The 16,371-nt window shown below is 47.4% G+C and overlaps 7 protein-coding genes across 7 annotated transcripts; 3 read left to right on the top strand and 4 right to left on the bottom strand.

The window, feature by feature from the left end:
- Positions 1-336: 336 nt before the first annotated feature.
- F4817DRAFT_115834 (Glyoxalase/Bleomycin resistance protein/Dihydroxybiphenyl dioxygenase) lies at positions 337-1,651 on the bottom strand. Its single transcript, XM_049297547.1, has one exon. It carries the CDS (start codon positions 1,285-1,287, stop codon positions 652-654), a length of 636 nt encoding a protein of 211 aa, XP_049158815.1. The 5' UTR covers positions 1,288-1,651; the 3' UTR covers positions 337-651.
- Positions 1,652-1,783: 132 nt separating this feature from the next.
- F4817DRAFT_316172 (Isochorismatase hydrolase) lies at positions 1,784-2,890 on the top strand (the record flags this gene model as incomplete). Its single annotated transcript, XM_049300635.1, has 3 exons — positions 1,784-2,071; positions 2,222-2,680; positions 2,819-2,890. The coding sequence occupies 3 exons, from the start codon at positions 1,784-1,786 to the stop codon at positions 2,888-2,890; spliced, it is 819 nt and encodes a 272-aa protein (XP_049158814.1).
- Positions 2,891-3,761: 871 nt separating this feature from the next.
- Positions 3,762-5,280, bottom strand: F4817DRAFT_338386 (pyrroline-5-carboxylate reductase). Its single transcript, XM_049303411.1, has 2 exons — positions 4,621-5,280; positions 3,762-4,557 (listed from the first exon to the last, which is right to left on the bottom strand). Exons 1-2 carry the CDS (start codon positions 5,171-5,173, stop codon positions 4,253-4,255), a joined length of 858 nt encoding a protein of 285 aa, XP_049158813.1. The 5' UTR covers positions 5,174-5,280; the 3' UTR covers positions 3,762-4,252.
- Positions 5,281-6,164: 884 nt separating this feature from the next.
- F4817DRAFT_365458 (ankyrin) lies at positions 6,165-8,787 on the top strand (the record flags this gene model as incomplete). The annotated part of the gene is made up of 3 exons (XM_049306868.1): positions 6,165-6,986; positions 7,103-8,324; positions 8,378-8,787. 3 exons carry the CDS (start codon positions 6,165-6,167, stop codon positions 8,785-8,787), a joined length of 2,454 nt encoding a protein of 817 aa, XP_049158812.1.
- A 226-nt stretch (positions 8,788-9,013) lies between these two features.
- F4817DRAFT_358939 (uncharacterized protein) lies at positions 9,014-11,927 on the bottom strand (the record flags this gene model as incomplete). The annotated part of the gene is made up of 2 exons (XM_049306090.1): positions 9,014-10,092; positions 10,220-11,927. The coding sequence occupies 2 exons, from the start codon at positions 11,925-11,927 to the stop codon at positions 9,014-9,016; spliced, it is 2,787 nt and encodes a 928-aa protein (XP_049158811.1).
- A 542-nt stretch (positions 11,928-12,469) lies between these two features.
- F4817DRAFT_115773 (uncharacterized protein) lies at positions 12,470-13,743 on the top strand. Its single transcript, XM_049297546.1, has one exon. The coding sequence runs from the start codon at positions 12,950-12,952 to the stop codon at positions 13,709-13,711; it is 762 nt and encodes a 253-aa protein (XP_049158810.1). The 5' UTR covers positions 12,470-12,949; the 3' UTR covers positions 13,712-13,743.
- A 466-nt stretch (positions 13,744-14,209) lies between these two features.
- Positions 14,210-15,567, bottom strand: F4817DRAFT_115714 (uncharacterized protein). The gene is made up of 2 exons (XM_049297544.1): positions 14,975-15,567; positions 14,210-14,886 (listed from the first exon to the last, which is right to left on the bottom strand). The coding sequence occupies exons 1-2, from the start codon at positions 15,472-15,474 to the stop codon at positions 14,400-14,402; spliced, it is 987 nt and encodes a 328-aa protein (XP_049158809.1). The 5' UTR covers positions 15,475-15,567; the 3' UTR covers positions 14,210-14,399.
- Positions 15,568-16,371: the final 804 nt, after the last annotated feature.

Here is a 16,371-nt window from a genome sequence, read left to right as displayed (position 1 = left end):
GATGGCATCGTACGCTAGCATAACGATTCAATCTTGACTAATTGAGCTCGGCCGGCGCTTCGCCAAACATTCCCTACTATACCTCCCGGGAATCCTTCCTTCCGGTCTGACACCTTGGTGCTCTTGAATGCTATTGCAGAAGTACCATGACGAGATAGCTGAAGGTTCATTGCGAAGGGACAAACAATCAATTATTTTGAATCTTAGGTGTTCCTACAGGCGATGTGGAATGCGTTGTGTCTTCGGCAATTGGCATCTAAGGTAACCCGTACGGTTACTAGATCTAGATGTAGTACCGTATCTCCTCTTCCGTTGGCCATCATCGTAGAAGTTTATTGTAACACTAGAGCGACTGACTTATTGATGCTATGTTACTAGGTTTTAACTAGTACCTATGAGCTACAATGGAGAGGTCAAATGCCTAAAGGTGAACTCTACATTCCAAATTAATTAGAATCACGCTAACAAGGTGTAGATAGATGATTGCTTTTCTTAAGCAGTTTATTGACTGGTCTGAAATGAGACCGAGTACACGGCCCCGATCACCCGAACTGCTTTGCGCTTCTTTCTTGTTGCTATTATATGGTTACTTTCCCTCTTCTCATGGTAGCGGATGGAGCGGTTAGACACTATTCAGATGCATTCGTGGCATCAAGCAGTACTTTCGACAAGCCCGTAACTCTCCTTAACGACGGGTAGTGGCAGATGTATAATCGGAATTTCCTCAACCCCACGAGGACCGATATTGGGACGTTTTTTGATCTCCGATTCTGGTTCGCCACTCTTTAACCGTCTAATTAGGTCCTCTGGATCGAAATCAACGCCGATGGGGTTCTCGACGAACTCGGGACCCATCATGGATTTGGTGGACTCCTCGACCGTGTCGAAATTATCTACTTGCGTCTCGAGTACATTGCCGTCAGGGTCCTGGTAGTACATACTCGTGGTTGGTCCGTGATTGACACACCAGACGGGTAGTATACCGTGGGCTTTGCGCTGCAGATAGGCCGTTGCGAGGTCATCTAACGTTTTGAAGGTGAATGCTATATGGTCCAGGCCAGCGCTCAGCCGAACCTTATCGTCCAAGCCAGGGATCGATACAATAGCGACACGATGATGCTCGCCGTCATAGGTCAAGAATGCTAGTGATTCACTCTCTGATACGACATGCGCACCTAGAAAGACCTTATAAAACTCAACCACGGGCTTGAACCGCCCCGTCCTAAGCACAACATGTGCTAGATGATCAGGCGAAAGGACTTTGCCAGACAGATTCGCTTCAGCCATGATGTAAGAAGTTGCGGAAGTCAAAGAGGACTTATTCAAACGTTGGATTCTAATTAAAAACAGCTATATCGAGTTTGAGCTAACGTTGATTGTTGTAGACGATATTGAGCAGTCCATCTACACGGGAAGACTTCGACCTCTTATACCATTACACATATTGCACATTGAATATAATATCTACAGAGCACTTATTAATACATCTTTATCACTGACTAATGCTGTTACAAATACGACAGCTGCACGCGTCTTCAAACGGGATGCAAGGAGTACGCCAACGATATAGAAAGGTAATACAACTTTGCGCCGTCGGCGCTGTGGGTGTCCGAAAAAGGTAATCTCCGAGCCGCGAGGGAGGGATGTAAATCGTAGCTAGTTCTCCCTTCTCCCCGCTCGTACACATCCACCTATGTTAGACCTTTATGTTAGACCTCTAGATCACCAAGACATCTAGGATATCTAGGACAAAGAGCCTGACGCCTCTAATCACCTCACTATAATGTCTCGGGTTTTGACGTTAGGACCAAAAGGCAACGAATGGAGCTATGACAAAGATGCCAAGATCTACAACCTGACTCGCGGATCATCGCCGTCGGCGTTTACCCTCCGCACGACTAAGGGTCCTACGGATACATCGATCACGCTGGCGCCGAGTCTGAGCGCTCTAGTTGTGGTTGACATGCAAAACTATTTCCTTCATCCAAGTTGCAATAATCACCCCACTGGTCTGGTTGCAGTGGAGCGTACTCTTGAACTGGTTAGAAAATGTCGCGAGATTGACGTCAAGGTATAGTAATAATGCTAGCACTCAGGATCGGTCTACGCATAATCGGGTTGTCTTCTTATGATACCCCGCATATTTAAGTGAAATATGAAAATATAATGTTCTACTTCGTACGTGTGTTGAACTCCGTACTGACCTTGGCACTGGGTCTAGATTATCTGGGTGAACTGGGGGTTGAGTGAGAAGGACCTCGAAACCATGCCAGCGGCCGCCGAACGGACCTTCGATAGAAGCCTACTTACGACGTCTCCAGACAGCGAACAGGCTAGAAGCGGCTTCGGCTCTGACATGGGAGAGGGTAGAGGTCGAATGTTAATGGAAGGATCGTGGAATGCGGCGCTTTATGGCGCTTTGCACGACGTCACGCGCGCCTCGGACATTTTCTGTAGTAAGAATCGTATATCGGGATTCTGGCACGGCGAGACGCCGCTCGCGAAGGAGTTAGACTCCGGTGGCTTTCGTACTCTCTTATTTGCCGGCGTAAACACGGACCAATGCGTCTTGGGAACTCTGGCTGACGCATATTATCGTGGATACGACTGCATTATGGTCGAGGACTGTTGTGCAACGGGTACTCCAGGAGGGCAAGAGGTTACTATACGCAATACCTCGGTGAGTTGACTATTTGACCTTGTTATTCAATCTTGAACATCCCAAATAAACCCAACGTTGAACCGTCAAGATAGAATAGCTCCCCCGCTGTAGTTCGTATTAGATATTCAAGACACTTTGCTAACGCTAGACACATAGGGGATATATGGCTTCGTAGTCGATAGTAACAGCGTTATTAAGGGTACGCTCGACACCGAAGTACAGAAATGAGCACGGTACGTTAAGCAATGCTATACAGTACAGCATTTGTACCTACCTGGGTACCATACGGTATTACTTACGTCTTTCGCTCTTTAGCCCTCTTAAGCCTTTACCTTAACAGAACATACGACGACACCTATGACTTCATTAATTGGGCGAACAGCTCGTTTTTCAGATTGGCAACTCCGCAGCTACTCCAACGCAGATTAAGATGTAATTAGTAGAGGTTGAGCACTGCATGCTACGTTATCTCCCCAGTTCCTTCGCGTACCCCAGATATTACTAGTCTTGAACCCCGCGTACGTGAGGAGCCTTCGGGCTTCGCGACGAAAGTAGTGCCCGTAATTGGATCGTATTTAAGTACATAAAGGAACCGCCGGATCAGCTGTACCCCAGAAATATTACCGTTGGCTTATACAGACGCTTCCTACATCCGGGTTAGCTGTCCCGTCCTGACCCATGGTCCTGGTTCTTGCACGAAGTCAAAACCAAGTGCCCTATTCAAGATCGCGGCACAGCCTTCTTACACGTGCGCCAGGCCGTCTCAAGCTGGAGCCGTTGAATGGGATCCGTACACGGATTTAACCCTACCCTCGTTGTTTTACATAGTAGCTTGACGGGAATAATGCGGGGTTTCGGTCAACGACCTACCTGTACCTGGTATAATAGCACCACGATAGATCGAGGAGGTTGATTTGTCATATTACGTCAACCTCTCAATGCCTTAACTGACTAATATTGTGCAAGTATCTTAATAAGACAACGACAAATTCCTCACTTTTCCTAACAAGTGTTAGTAATGATTATTTTACAAAGTACTGCGATTACGTATGGCTATACTATACGGCCATGTTGTAAGTTCGTATCTGTATTCAGCTAAAGGGGACTTAATTCTGTTGGTTTCGCTAGTCTGATGATCGGATATTGATGAATATGACTGCTTCAGTCGTTTTAACAACTTTCAGGTGACTACGAAAACTGTAACCGAATGCGATGCAATATCCACATGACATGCCCGTCTCAAGAGACGAAGTGCGGAATATGACATTGCTCACATACCAGGACGCATAGTAAATTTCACTCAACTAGATTTGCATAGCCTCTAGGGGCAAGGCTACTAGTAAGAGCATATGAGTACCTCCTATGAGACTTGAACTGGACGTAACAATTGCTGCTTTGTTCTGTTTATTCTGTTGTTCCTAATATCATCACGCACATGCACAGATTGACTCGACAGTACTAGTCAACTTAAGACCTATATTGCTCCAATCTTAGTTGGCAATAAGTGGCTTTGAACCCAGCTTGGTGGAACTTTTAACGTTCCCAAAATAGGGACCTAAGGTAACTAACCAGTAAGGACTCGGCGTTGAGTTATGACTTGGCAAGAGTCTCTCCTAGCTCCTTGCCTCGGTCGGCCGCCGCCTTCACGGCTTTATTGACAGTGTCCTTGAATCCCGAGGCATCGAAGCTTTTTAGGGCGGCTTCCGTAGTTCCCTTGGGACTAGTAACATTGATTCGCAGCTGCGCCGGCTCTTCAGACGATTCAACTAGCATCTTGCCCGCCCCAAAGCAAGTCTGCTTGGCTAGGCGCGTTGCCTGCTCCCGCGAGAGCCCTAAGCTTATCCCGCTTTCGATCAAATGCTCAACCATAGCGAAGAAGTAGGCAGGTCCGGATCCTAAATCACGTTCGCCCCTGATCAGTTTTCAATGGGCTTCGATTCGGTGGGAATGGACTTTACCTGACAGGCCGGTGACGACGTCGATTAGCTCTTCCCGATCCACCCACTCGGCCACCTTACTCACACTGCCTAGTAGTGCGGCGGTCAAGTCTTTCTCTTCTTGCGACACGTCACCACTCGCGAAAAGGCCCGATGCGCCCTCACCTAGCAATGCAGGTGTATTAGGCATAACACGAATGATGTGGGGTGTGCGTCCGTCGGCGAGCTTCAGCCACTCCTTGAGGCTCTCCAGCGTGATACCTGCGGCAATAGAGACAATTAAGGGTAAGGACGCGCGCTCGGCCCAAGCGCCGGCGAGCTCTTGGCATACACCCTTTGTAACCTGCGGCTTCACTGCGAGGACGAGGAGATCCGTATCTTGCGAGGCCTCAGCGTTAGATGCGGTGGTGCGCACCCCCGTCGCCCCAATCTTATCCCGATTCACCTCCCAAGGCTCCGAGACGATAATATTCTGTTTGCCAATGCCCTTAGCCACAAGACCACCGATAATGGCACCGGCCATGTTACCGCCTCCGATGAACCCCAACTTGCTGTTCTGTAGTTTAGAAGCCATTTTTTACTTTGTACGTCTTTCTAATTTCCGTCTTGTGCGGATTTATTAATTTGTATTGTATGAATTTGTAGTGTATGAATTTGTAGTGTATGAAGCCCGCCGGCCCGCATCGATGTGTCGATGTCGGCTTGTTTCGGTCTTGTTAGCGTCACCTAGTATCAAAACCATTGTGGCAGTGCGTTGTGGCTAATACAAAGAAGTAGGGGTTGATGTGGCTAGAGAGCTAAGCTATACCTTAGGTAGCTTGTTGAACAGAACCTTTATTACTATGACTTTACATTATAAGGACTTTCCAATCACTATGATAATAATTTCTTTCTTCCTTTATTTCCATTTCTTCTCTCTTGAGGATTGTTCGCCCTCTCTAAAATACTCGATGGCTTCTGTATGTATTCAAGGCCGATATAGAATGTAGTACTCCCTTCTATGATAGAAACTCATATAACTACCTGTTATAGGGGTAGTTATATCTTAGACTTTATGGTTCTTGGTGTCTTCTTCATAGATGTCTAGGTAAACGCCTGTGGGCATAAGGATGTCGTAAATAGCGACAATGTATCTAAGTGGCATCGGGTTAGGTTCCCCCCGGCCGGTAAAAGTGACAAGTATTGTCTGTTTACCAAACCCAAGACATTGATAAAGGAGTTGTCTAATGTCTATTTAGTCCCGTCTGTTGTTTTAAGTATCCCACTCCTCAGTCATATCCTAACAATTCCATTGTATTACACACGTTGCCATTCACAATCACTTACACGTAGATACTTTTCATTTCAATTGTTTGTCATCTATACCAGTTGAGTGAATACATACAAGTGCTTGGCTTGATTATATATTCTTCCTTTTCTCTTCAACTCTTCGATTTTGCCTTACGGCTCATTAATTAGCTCATCACCTCATCACCAATATCCCAATCCCTCAACTTCCCCCCTGAAGCTTGCATCGTATTGCCGTAGCGTCCACATTGATAATCACTCTTGATAATTATTTCAGTATGACATCTATCACAAGCTTGCCCAACGAGCTCCTTATGGAGATTTCGAGACATTTGAACCGTGCAGCCGACTTGAGTTCCCTTTCCGCCACAAGTCGACGCTTTTACTTCGCCGTCAACCCTGTCTTATACTCTTTTGCTGCTATAAACTACCCGGGTATCTTATCCTGGGCCTGCGAAGCTGGCAAAATTGAGATGGTGAGGAAACTTCTCAAGGCAAGGCAAAACCCAAATCAGCTCACATCCAATTCCCGAGATCTTTTTTTAGAGGATCGTATGGGCATTGAATGGGTTCGCGACATGGCAGACACTAGAGCCGTTGTCAACTCTATAATTAGTTACAAGCAGAGGGTTGTAGAACGTCGTTCAAGGCATAATAACGATCCTCCTACTTACAACAAGAACTTAAAAAATAGAAAAAGAACAAGAAGAGTAAGAAAATACTTGCGTCTGGTTTTGAGAAATTTCTGGTTTCCCCTCCACTCCGCTGCTATAGCTGGATCTACCGAGCTCGTCAAACTATTGGTAGACTCCGGTGCTTTCTTGGACGTTCCTGCGCATGCGATTTATAACTGCCAACCTCGTTACGACCGGAAGATAATTAAGTCTGAGTTTTACTATTGGACGCCATTGCACACCGCTTTATGCTGCGGTAATGAGGCCGTGGCAAACTTGCTTATTAGCCTAGGGGCGTCAACAAATGTTGAAATAAATAAAAGGAAGTCTAGTGCATTGCATTGGGCGGTTCGCGGTGGTTATTCATCAACCATACAACTACTTTTAGAAGGCGACGAAAAGGTCCCCATTGACGTCCGGGATGTTGTAAGTAATATTCTTTAACATTATCATTTCTTCCATGTAGATTATTTCGACTCTTTAGATATATGAGAGCGAACACTTCCCATCTTTGGAAACCACGATTACTGACTTTTCTATAGGATAACGCAACTCCCCTTATGTGGGCTTTAGGGACACCACATAGCATCCCGACAATGGAGTGCCTCCTTCGGTACGGCGCAAACATGGAAGCGCAAACTAATAGGCGGTGTTCTGGGTTTAATCAACAACCCACTGCACTCTTACGAGCTATTCGTTGCTGTTGGTACGAAGACGCTCTTTTCCTTATTAATTCCGGGGCGAATATCCATCCTCCTACAGATGCTTTACCCTCCGCACTAGACCAGTGCCTTATTTCCCTCCGCGGGATCCCTAGCGAAGAGATGTCAGAGAAAGTGTTCTACCTTTGGCCTGAAATAGATAATCGGATGCATATACAATTTTGTAGGCGTTTTGGCCTTGAGCGTGACCTGGGGGTTTTGTCAAAAAATCCTGATTTCAACGATATTTACGATGAAGAAGTTCACTCTGGCATGGTGGAATTAGCCAAAAAGCTCATCTGCATCGGTGCTAATGTTCACGGTTCTCCTGGCACTCGGTATGCGCCACTAGTGCGCGCATCAGGGGCTCATTTGACAACGGTGGTAGACCTGTTGATAAAGTATGGTGCGGAAGTTGACCAAGAAGGTGATGATGGTATATATCCGCTACTTGCTGCTGTCCTTACCACGGATACGGTATCACCGAAATCTTGTTTTGACACTGTTGAGTGCCTCCTCAAAAATGGGGCAAATCCTAACAAAGTAACTCGGCGCAACCGGACAGTTCTCATGGCCATATGCTCTAGTTCCTCCCACAACCCGAATGATCTTGAGCTGGTTAAGCTTCTTGTCGAAAATGGTGCGGATGTAAACGCTCGTAATGTCTTCCAGGTGCGACGTCTTGCATACTATCTCTTCGAAAAGTCCTTGTTATTTTCACCTCTTCAAGCCGCTCTCTGCACTCATAAGGTAGATATCTGTCGGTATCTTATAGATATAGGTGTAGAAGATTCTTATCAAATGTCTGATCTTCATGAAATACTGGAACATTTAGTCCAACAGGATAGCTACTACTTCTATTCTGGAGACGAAAGGAAACACGCTCGGGAGCAGTATTGTGAAGCTTTCCAGCTTCTCTTCGAAATTGATCATTCTGGATGGCTTTTTAAACATCCCAAGGCTCTTTGGATGTCTACTATGGTCCGTTGCTTTCCCCTGACGACGATTCTCCTCAAAAATGGCGCTTCTGATGCTTCGTGGGTCAACAGGGAGGGGGAAACTTGTAAGTACACCTCACTCATTAAGATGCATAGATTATTAACGATTTATATATAGGTTTACATAATATGGCCTTTTTTGGATTCGGTGACTGCCTGGTTCCTACCCTCATACCACACCTTATCGCAAACGGCGCGGATGTTAACAAGCTTAACAACGACGGCTGCTCGCCGTTGTCGTATATTCTACAATCAGACTTCCTAGACGCCTCTGTGGAGGACGTTGGACGGTACGTCAGATTGTTCACAGTCTTCATCGAGAACGGAATAATCCAGACGAACCGCGATGTAGAGGTATTTGAATTGCTGGTGGATAACCTAGATCTTCTGACCCATATAGTCCAGTTACACCTATTTGTCGAACTAAGCAATCTGTACGTTGTCAAAGGCGGGAAAATAGTTGCCCGAGAAACACGCCTCCATCGGGAAGTCTCTCAGGTTAGGACAAATATGGATGAGGTTCATTGAGTTAGGCATTGAAAGCATATCCTGCTACCTGGCTCCCAATGACAGTAATGAGGAGGAGCATTATGAGACTCAGTATTGAGAAGATATCCAAATTTCTAACCTAACCTACCCAAGTAGTAATTTAATCACCATAATTTGCATACTCGTTTCTAAGTAAAAGACTAGTGATCATGTATTGAAATATGACAGTGAATCATTGCTATATAGGTACCCAACTAAGGTACGCTTATAAGGCATAACCAACTTGGGCCAGGTTCTCGATCGCAGCTAACCCATACAGAGCAGCATCGTTGGTCGAAACCCACGCTGCCTCGTCGACCGGCACTAGAACTTCACTTCCGTTCAGGTGCTGGCTCGTCCAGGGCAGTGATGGCGATAAACCATCGGTGCTGAGGAACTCCTTCCACGCGCGCGCCGCCAGCGTTGAGTTGTCTAGCTTCTTGGCCGCGTAGGCAGTTAGTCGCGAGTGCCCCTGCTTCAAGCTTAAGCTGCCGAAGCTGACTCCATATCGCGCCTTTTGCTCCGCTGCCCCGGCGCCGTAGTAGTAGCAGTAATCCAGCCAAACCTGTTCGAAGCCGGTCGGTAGGTCGTCTCCTAAGTAGTCCGTCAGCTGCGAGATGATCTCTGGCAGCCCAAAACTAGCCGAGAGGTGGGTCACGGTCACGTTGCCGAGGTTCTTCGGGTCAGTGGCCGGTGGTGAGATGACGCCCGTATGGAGATTGTAGAGACCCAGTCCTGTAACGAAGCCATTTTTCAGGTTTACAATACTGTGCATAGTAGTGTTGAGTTTTGATCGTGCTTCTTCCCATCGCGGGCCGCGCCTCTCCCACTCGAGTAGCCATGTCGATGCTAAGCCCGACCAGTCCAGGCCGAGGTCTAAGTCTAGAGCAGTCGGGTCAATAACATAGGTGCCGTTGTCCTTGCGGACCTTGCGACGCGGATCTACAGTGAGGAATGCCTGGTCGGCGTCCATAAGCTCGTGGAGGAGTTCCCCGGTTCGCTCGTCGCCGCCGGACAGGTAATAAAATACTTGTCGGTAGATGGGTGTCGACACACGGATCTGCTTGGAGCTGTCACCCCAGTGCTGGACACCGTGACGGGTACCGAATCCCTTGAACGGACCGATATGATAAACGTCTACTTCACCGGTGTGTCGTGCGTGGGCCTCTGCAAATCGGTACACGTCCGCTCTGCCCGTGCGCAAAAAGTAGTTCCAGAAGAAAAGATTGGGCGAAAGTTCCGAGTTGTCCCAAGCGTATCCTCCAATATCATAGCGCCAGGTGTGTCTGTCTACGTCGTATGTGTCTACGATAACGTGTTAGTGATCTTATTCTTAAAGAGCTTAGAAATAAGAGTAGGTAGTATATCAATAAAGGAGTCTGGCCCCTCGAAACATATTAAAAAAGAGTGAAGAATCTTGGATGTTACATACGCATGATGTCACCGTGATCCCAGAATCCATACCATCGTCTCTGAGACACTTGATCTTGATAGAACTTGATTAAGAAGTCGAGGTGTGTTTCAACCGTTCGTGCTGCCTCAGTCAAATTGTCAGGGACCGTCTCCCAGTATGACCCGACAGCTTTTGTCTGTTGAATATATGCCGGGTCAGCGGCAAGTGCAGGTAGTTCGTTGGCGTGCTCAGTAAGGGCAGCTAGGGTATCCGAGGAGGGTGTTTTATCGAACGGGAATAGGAACACTTCGTTTGTTCGAGCAATGCCGTAAGGTGTGTCGTAACCTCCCTCATAGTCCTCGTAGGTGATCTCGAGCGCATCAAGTTGGTCGTCATATGTGTCTTCCCCTAGGCCGTCATGGAAGGGTCTGAGATCCATGGGTTCGGCAGAAGGGCTGTATAGCCACAGGGTTATCTGACCAACATCCGTAGCCGCGTTAGAGATGTCTAGACTTGTTGGATATTTCTTCCAAAAGTCGCGAAGAGCGACTGCGAGACCACCTTGCGTAGCACCGCCAAGATAAGCAAGACCGCCGGCTCGCGTGCCTCCGGGGATCTTGACCCAGCTCTGACCAGCCTTGGTGCGCTTTTTCAGTGTAAATCCGTCAGGGGACAGTTGAGTCAAGCTATAGTCATTCCACGAGGGAATCCACTTTAACCTCGAGGAGACGCGGGTATCCCATGATGCAATATCAGGTGCCTGTTCGCCCTTGAATTGGGCACTGCGAACTTCCTTACCAGGATCCCTTCGTAGCCCTGTAATACCTTGCACTGCTTCGCTTAGCAGTCCTCCGTCAGGACCAGCCAGCCTGACATGGCGGTTATACAACTCTTCACCGGCTAGAGGGACGTCGAACTGGATTCCAATCCCTGAAACGAAGTCCTTATCGCCCTTCCCGTCAAACACGAGCGTGTGGACAACGCGGATGGCATCGGAATTCGCGTACAAGTAAAAGCGAAGAATAAATGGTAGCCAGTCATCATGGGTACCCAAAGTTGTCTGGTGCTTTCCACGGACAGTTACTAGGGTCCTAACTGTGCTGTCTTTGCTGGAATCGACGGCGACCTCTTCGATGGTACTTTCGAATCTTAGCTTGTCTATAGAAGTCGTGTTTCCCTCGTCGTCCGCGATACCGGACTGCGATCGTAGTATCAGTCGTCCGTTCTGCCCTACAATCTTGCCGCTTGACGTCTTAATAGTACTTAAGAGGGTGTTTCCAGACTTGGGGAAGGTCGCAGAGAGTTTTCCGGTGTTCACGGTAATCTCGTCGTTGGAGTCGTTGACGGTTAATCCTGATTGAGTGGACGGGTTTGCGCGTTTGGTCGTATTCGTCTCAACTCTGGCGGACGCGGTAATCTTGTACTCTTCGTAAACCTTCTCAGATCCGCCAAGTGCATGTCCAGTCCATTTGATCGAATCATCTGGCCAGTAAGCTGTTACCCATGACTCTATCTGGACCTGGTCATTACCGTCGCCTCCCAAACCAGTAAATGTGGTCTGGTTTGCTTGGTATTTGCCCCGGGGCCAAGGAAGCCCGAACGTCGACCCCGAATTGAGAGTCGGCGTGTTGCCGATCCATCTCACCGTGACAACATCTTCCGAACTGCTGGTGTTTGGATAGTTTTGGGCGGAAGCAAAGTTAGCTAGGCCCAGGGCGATAGCCCCTATAGCCCGGGGTAGAGACATTCTTGGAAAGTTAAGAGGCCAGAAACACAGCCGGAGTCCTCTTCAACTCTTTTTTCGAAGCCTCACTAGACTTGCCTCCATCCAAGTGAGATTTCTATACCGAAGTCTCCCCATACCTTTATATATTATATACATACCTAGGTAGTCTAAGAGTATGCGGAAACTGATCTCCAATTTCCGGCGTACGGGTTTCTGGGTAAACTACAAGCTAGAAGCATTGATGCTACCTATGTAACTTGATTTGCGTAGCATTGCAACTTCGGTAGGATATTACACCGGACATGTTGCCTACCTGGTAGTAAAGCATGAATAGCTACTCCGCATCTAAGTCGACTTAGTATGCATTAGCATTAGTTTGTGCTATGACGAACAAGACAGGATAGGATAACGTAAGTAAATATCCATCTCTTTATAGGAAGATTCCACGAATGACATGAATGCCTAAGGAGCTAATCCACGTCACTTAACAACGGTGTAGTTGCGGGGGTTGTGGAGATACCCTGGCTAACTTGGAGGCTTCGCAATAATCATCATAAATGTTGGAGATGAGCAATTCCCCGCAGGCAATCCAGGGGTTCAAATAGAGATTTAAATATGGCCCGAGATTCGGTCAAGCATAAGACAAAATATTTGAGTAAACGTCTTCCTCTCTTCTTGGTTAGTTGCCTCCCTCTGAGTGAATAAATACTATGCATAAGAAGTTTAAGATAAACGTTTACATAGAACTCTCACGCTGCTGGTATAGAGATTCCACTTTCCACGACAGTAGTATTCTAGAAATATTGGAAAGAAAATTAAAATATTTGCTTGATGCTCAAATTCATACATAAACGCTTTGACCACTTTGGAATATCGTTTACTACCAGTGCCAAGTGCTACCAGCTGCTAATTTCAAGCCATTTCAACCTATCGTTCATAAGATTGACGTGAATTGGGTTTTCAAACCCTCACTTCATATCACATCTTCATTGTCAAATCACGTCGGCCTTCAGTATAGTTACATCTGACAGTAACTACCTGACATGCTTCGGCAGCTCTTTACCCGGGCTAGGCCCTCGTTACTAAGACCAGTCGCCCATCATCGTCAGTTTAGGAGCCGGCCGCAGCTCAGCTTCCCTAATTATGCGCCGCTGCCTGGTCCATATTTCTCTCCACCACCCCGGTCACGAGGTAGCAGGCTTAAGGATATCGCTTTCGGATCGGTGCTCACTATTTTTGCCTATATATCATATCACGTTTATTCCTTCCGTCAGTTTTCTAAGAAGCTTGAGGGCGCCGTAGAAGAATTTAGACGGGAAGACGCTATGGATGATGAGTTGCGCCTGAGCTTAGCTGATGCTCGCCGCGCCGGTGATCATGACCGTTTAAGGGAAATCGGTTTTCAACACGCGCGTCGCATATCAAACGCTTGGTCCGAGTTTGGTCCGCTACCGAGCTTTCCTGGGGCCGAAACTATTATCCCCGAGGAGGATACGTTGACGTTTATATGGTACGGTAACGAGGATGTCACCAACTTCTTCGGCAACGGCGTTTGCGCAATCCGAATAGCCATCAACGCCGAACTAAGTGAAGAATTCATCCCTTTGCAGAATCCGAAAGAGGGCGCCGCCCTTACCGAATTACTTGCTCGGACCAACTACCTAATTGCAGACTTGGTTAGACAAGGGATGCTGGCCGAGGGTACTGAGTTGCTACTTCATGTGCTCTTACGAGGTCACTCGATCGAAATGTCATATAAGATTCATCTACCTACTCCTGAAAACGAGACCGAAAATGCGGCTTGATAGAGAGTATCCGATAGAACAATATTCTACTAAAATACCGGGCCTTGAGGGATGGTCTTCGGTGATTATCCTTCATCTTTAGTGCCTAGGTACCTTGTTTTAGTTACTATCTTGGCCGTAACATTACTGTGACCGGTCCTTGCTGAGGATAGTAGACTTTCACGGGCACCTATATTGGCTTCATAATAGTGCGTTCGAAAACTTCGGATAGCGCATAGACGGCGTTCTGAGGACAATGGATAGAAAGGGACCGATTCTGGAAAAATTGGAAACTCGAGATTATCAACCAACTCCCAAGGAACTAGCATATAACTATACAGAAGAAATAAAGGTAGATTTTACTACGTAGCACGAGAGGATAGGGGATGTTTAGGAAAAGCTACTGATAAACCAAATTTGCTCTCATCTCTGATGACACCGTCTTTCATTAATCATGAGATTAAATCGCGTAGTTTACTCTAGTGGCACTGTTTCGAGTATTCCAACTCGTAAGTCTCTTATACTAGGTATCTAAATTTTGCAATTATAGCATTGAAAATTACCACATTCTTCAATATGAACGCCCGGAAGCAGCTTTCAATCACAGGGGTATCATGCCTTCTTTTCGCTTGATAACATCATTCCCGTAAAACCAACGCACAGCCATGAAATATGAAAGTGAAAATAAATCGGGAAAGAAGCTTTCCCTTTAGGCCGAGGGCGACGACGAGGAATTTCTCCCTAGCCTCTTGCTCTTCTTACCCACGATATCAATCACTTCGGGCTCCGGCGTCTCGGGGCCCTCAAGCCGAGTAGACGGCTCGCCCACTTCGGGGTCGTCTCTGTACGGGGCAATCGGTGCAGCAGTCTCTTCCTCGTCATCGCGATCGGTAGAAACAAACAAGGGCGCGTACCCGCGTGCGCCACGATTCCTGAACCAAGCCGGCGTCTTCCATTTCGGCGCCTTCACCTTCGGGATTGTTGGTAACTTCCACTTTACGCTCTTGATCTTGAAGTTCGGCCTCGGTAGCGACGCCCCGTCGAGCCACGGCATGCTGGGAGGAGCATCTGGTCGCAGCTGGTGTCCACAGTTAGGACAGTCGGGCGGAACAGCCTGCCACGCGAGGTATTGCGTCAGCCCCGGGATTGCGAGGCCGCGAGAGAATTCGCGTACCGCTAGGAAGAGATGGATCAAACTATGCATAACACACCGAGTTTAGCAAATCATGACCTTGTCTGCTTCTCGATTGATTTCTAAAGAGATCAGAATATGGGTGAACCTACAAATTAATTAGTAGTGGGATTGTCGCGTATGCGGCCAACATGACCGATTCGGCACTGTTAGTGCTGCTGCTGCTGGAATCGATCCATGTGAAGACAAGAACTACCATGAGTGCTGCAGCAAGGATCGTATCGACGGCGAAGATGAGGATGGGGTGGGACGAAGTCGATTTCGGCGCCGGAGATGGAGTGGGCGCATCAGATGCCTCTCGGCTCTGCTGCGTGTCTTCCGTCTCTGGTCCTCGTTCATATTCCTGTTCTAGAGCACTCTCCTCGGTTACCCCTTGCTCCAACTCCGGCTCCGGCTCCGGTTCTGACGGTGTCTGTTTACTCTTAGACTGCCGCGAATTTAGAAAAATACCTGTGCCGGCTGAGAAGGCGAGCGGCACCAGGCCGACTGCGGGGGCGGGGCTGCCTGAGATGACGCCGTGCGCGACACAGAGGGCAAACGCAGGCAAGAAAGTCGCGGCGGTAACGATGCGCAGTGTTCGGGAGTCGGCCATGGATGCGGTAGCTATCTAAGCTATCGCGACGAGGATCTCACGGAATTGGCATATGTGTATATGAATACCTACTGAAGAAGTAGAAGAAGAGGGGTTGACAAACAACACGAAACTTACGAGGGTTCAAGTTTGAGATTCATTTGGGCAGCCCCCTGTTCGTTTTATCACCGCTAGGGATCTGATTCGCTAGCCAATGAGGTGACATTGTTGGACCACGGCCCTGCCTAGGCTGGCGATCTTGTTGTTAGGAGGAACTTGATAGGTGATCAATAAAATGTGAAAAATGTGGACAAATGGTTTAGGTAGGTAGTGATTGGAAAGGCGTAATTGGTGGCTGAATGCTACGTGGTCAAGTAGGTAACACATAAAACTAACACTACGGTATAGATAATACAATCATCAAATGTTTTATAGCATAATTTCATAAATGTAGAATGAAAGCGTAGATATTTCGTAATAGACAAGGACTTATAAGCTTCAAGGAACTTACTTAATATAATTTTCACACAAGAAGACTTATAAAAGGATAACGATATATCATACTGACCTAGGGAACGAATGTAACTAAGGCAACCGGTCGTCACAGTGATAATGCAACACTTCCGTGAATATTACCACTTTCATTCCATAACATAGCGCTGACTTCCCATTTTGGAGAGCCCGGTCCATAGGTAGTACTGTCTTGAGAAGAATAAGAGCCAACATCACCCCCCTTTTCCTAGCTTAAACCTCCTACGCGATCCGTCGTAGCAAGACCGCATTCGGCGCCGGCGGAACCTGCGAGGCAGAAACGCCGGGCTCCATAGGTGATACGGGGCGTAAGATGGTAATAGGCCGGAGGATAGTTGTCGGGTATAAGACGACCGGACCGTCGACTACGCATTTAGGACGTACCGG

Source organism: Daldinia loculata, assembly GCF_022478755.1.
Source record: "Daldinia loculata strain CBS 113971 unplaced genomic scaffold F4817scaffold_26, whole genome shotgun sequence".
Lineage (NCBI taxonomy): Eukaryota > Fungi > Ascomycota > Sordariomycetes > Xylariales > Hypoxylaceae > Daldinia > Daldinia loculata.
The sequence above is the reverse complement of the archived record's forward strand: the minus strand, read 5'-3'. Positions and strand labels throughout refer to the sequence as shown.

Bases quoted from the DNA above. Each gene is read 5' to 3' on its own strand.
- F4817DRAFT_115714 (XM_049297544.1), bottom strand. From the start codon at position 15,474: ATGGCCGACTCCCGAACACTGCGCATCGTTACCGCCGCGACTTTCTTG. The intron at 14,887-14,974 runs GTAGGTTCACCC...TGTTATGCATAG, and splicing joins ATCCCACTACTAATTAATTT to TTTGATCCATCTCTTCCTAG.
- F4817DRAFT_115834 (XM_049297547.1), bottom strand. From the start codon at position 1,287: ATGGCTGAAGCGAATCTGTCTGGCAAAGTCCTTTCGCCTGATCATCTA.
- F4817DRAFT_338386 (XM_049303411.1), bottom strand. From the start codon at position 5,173: ATGGCTTCTAAACTACAGAACAGCAAGTTGGGGTTCATCGGAGGCGGT. The intron at 4,558-4,620 runs GTAAAGTCCATT...AACGTGATTTAG, and splicing joins CGTCGTCACCGGCCTGTCAG to GATCCGGACCTGCCTACTTC.
- F4817DRAFT_115773 (XM_049297546.1), top strand. From the start codon at position 12,950: ATGCTTCGGCAGCTCTTTACCCGGGCTAGGCCCTCGTTACTAAGACCA.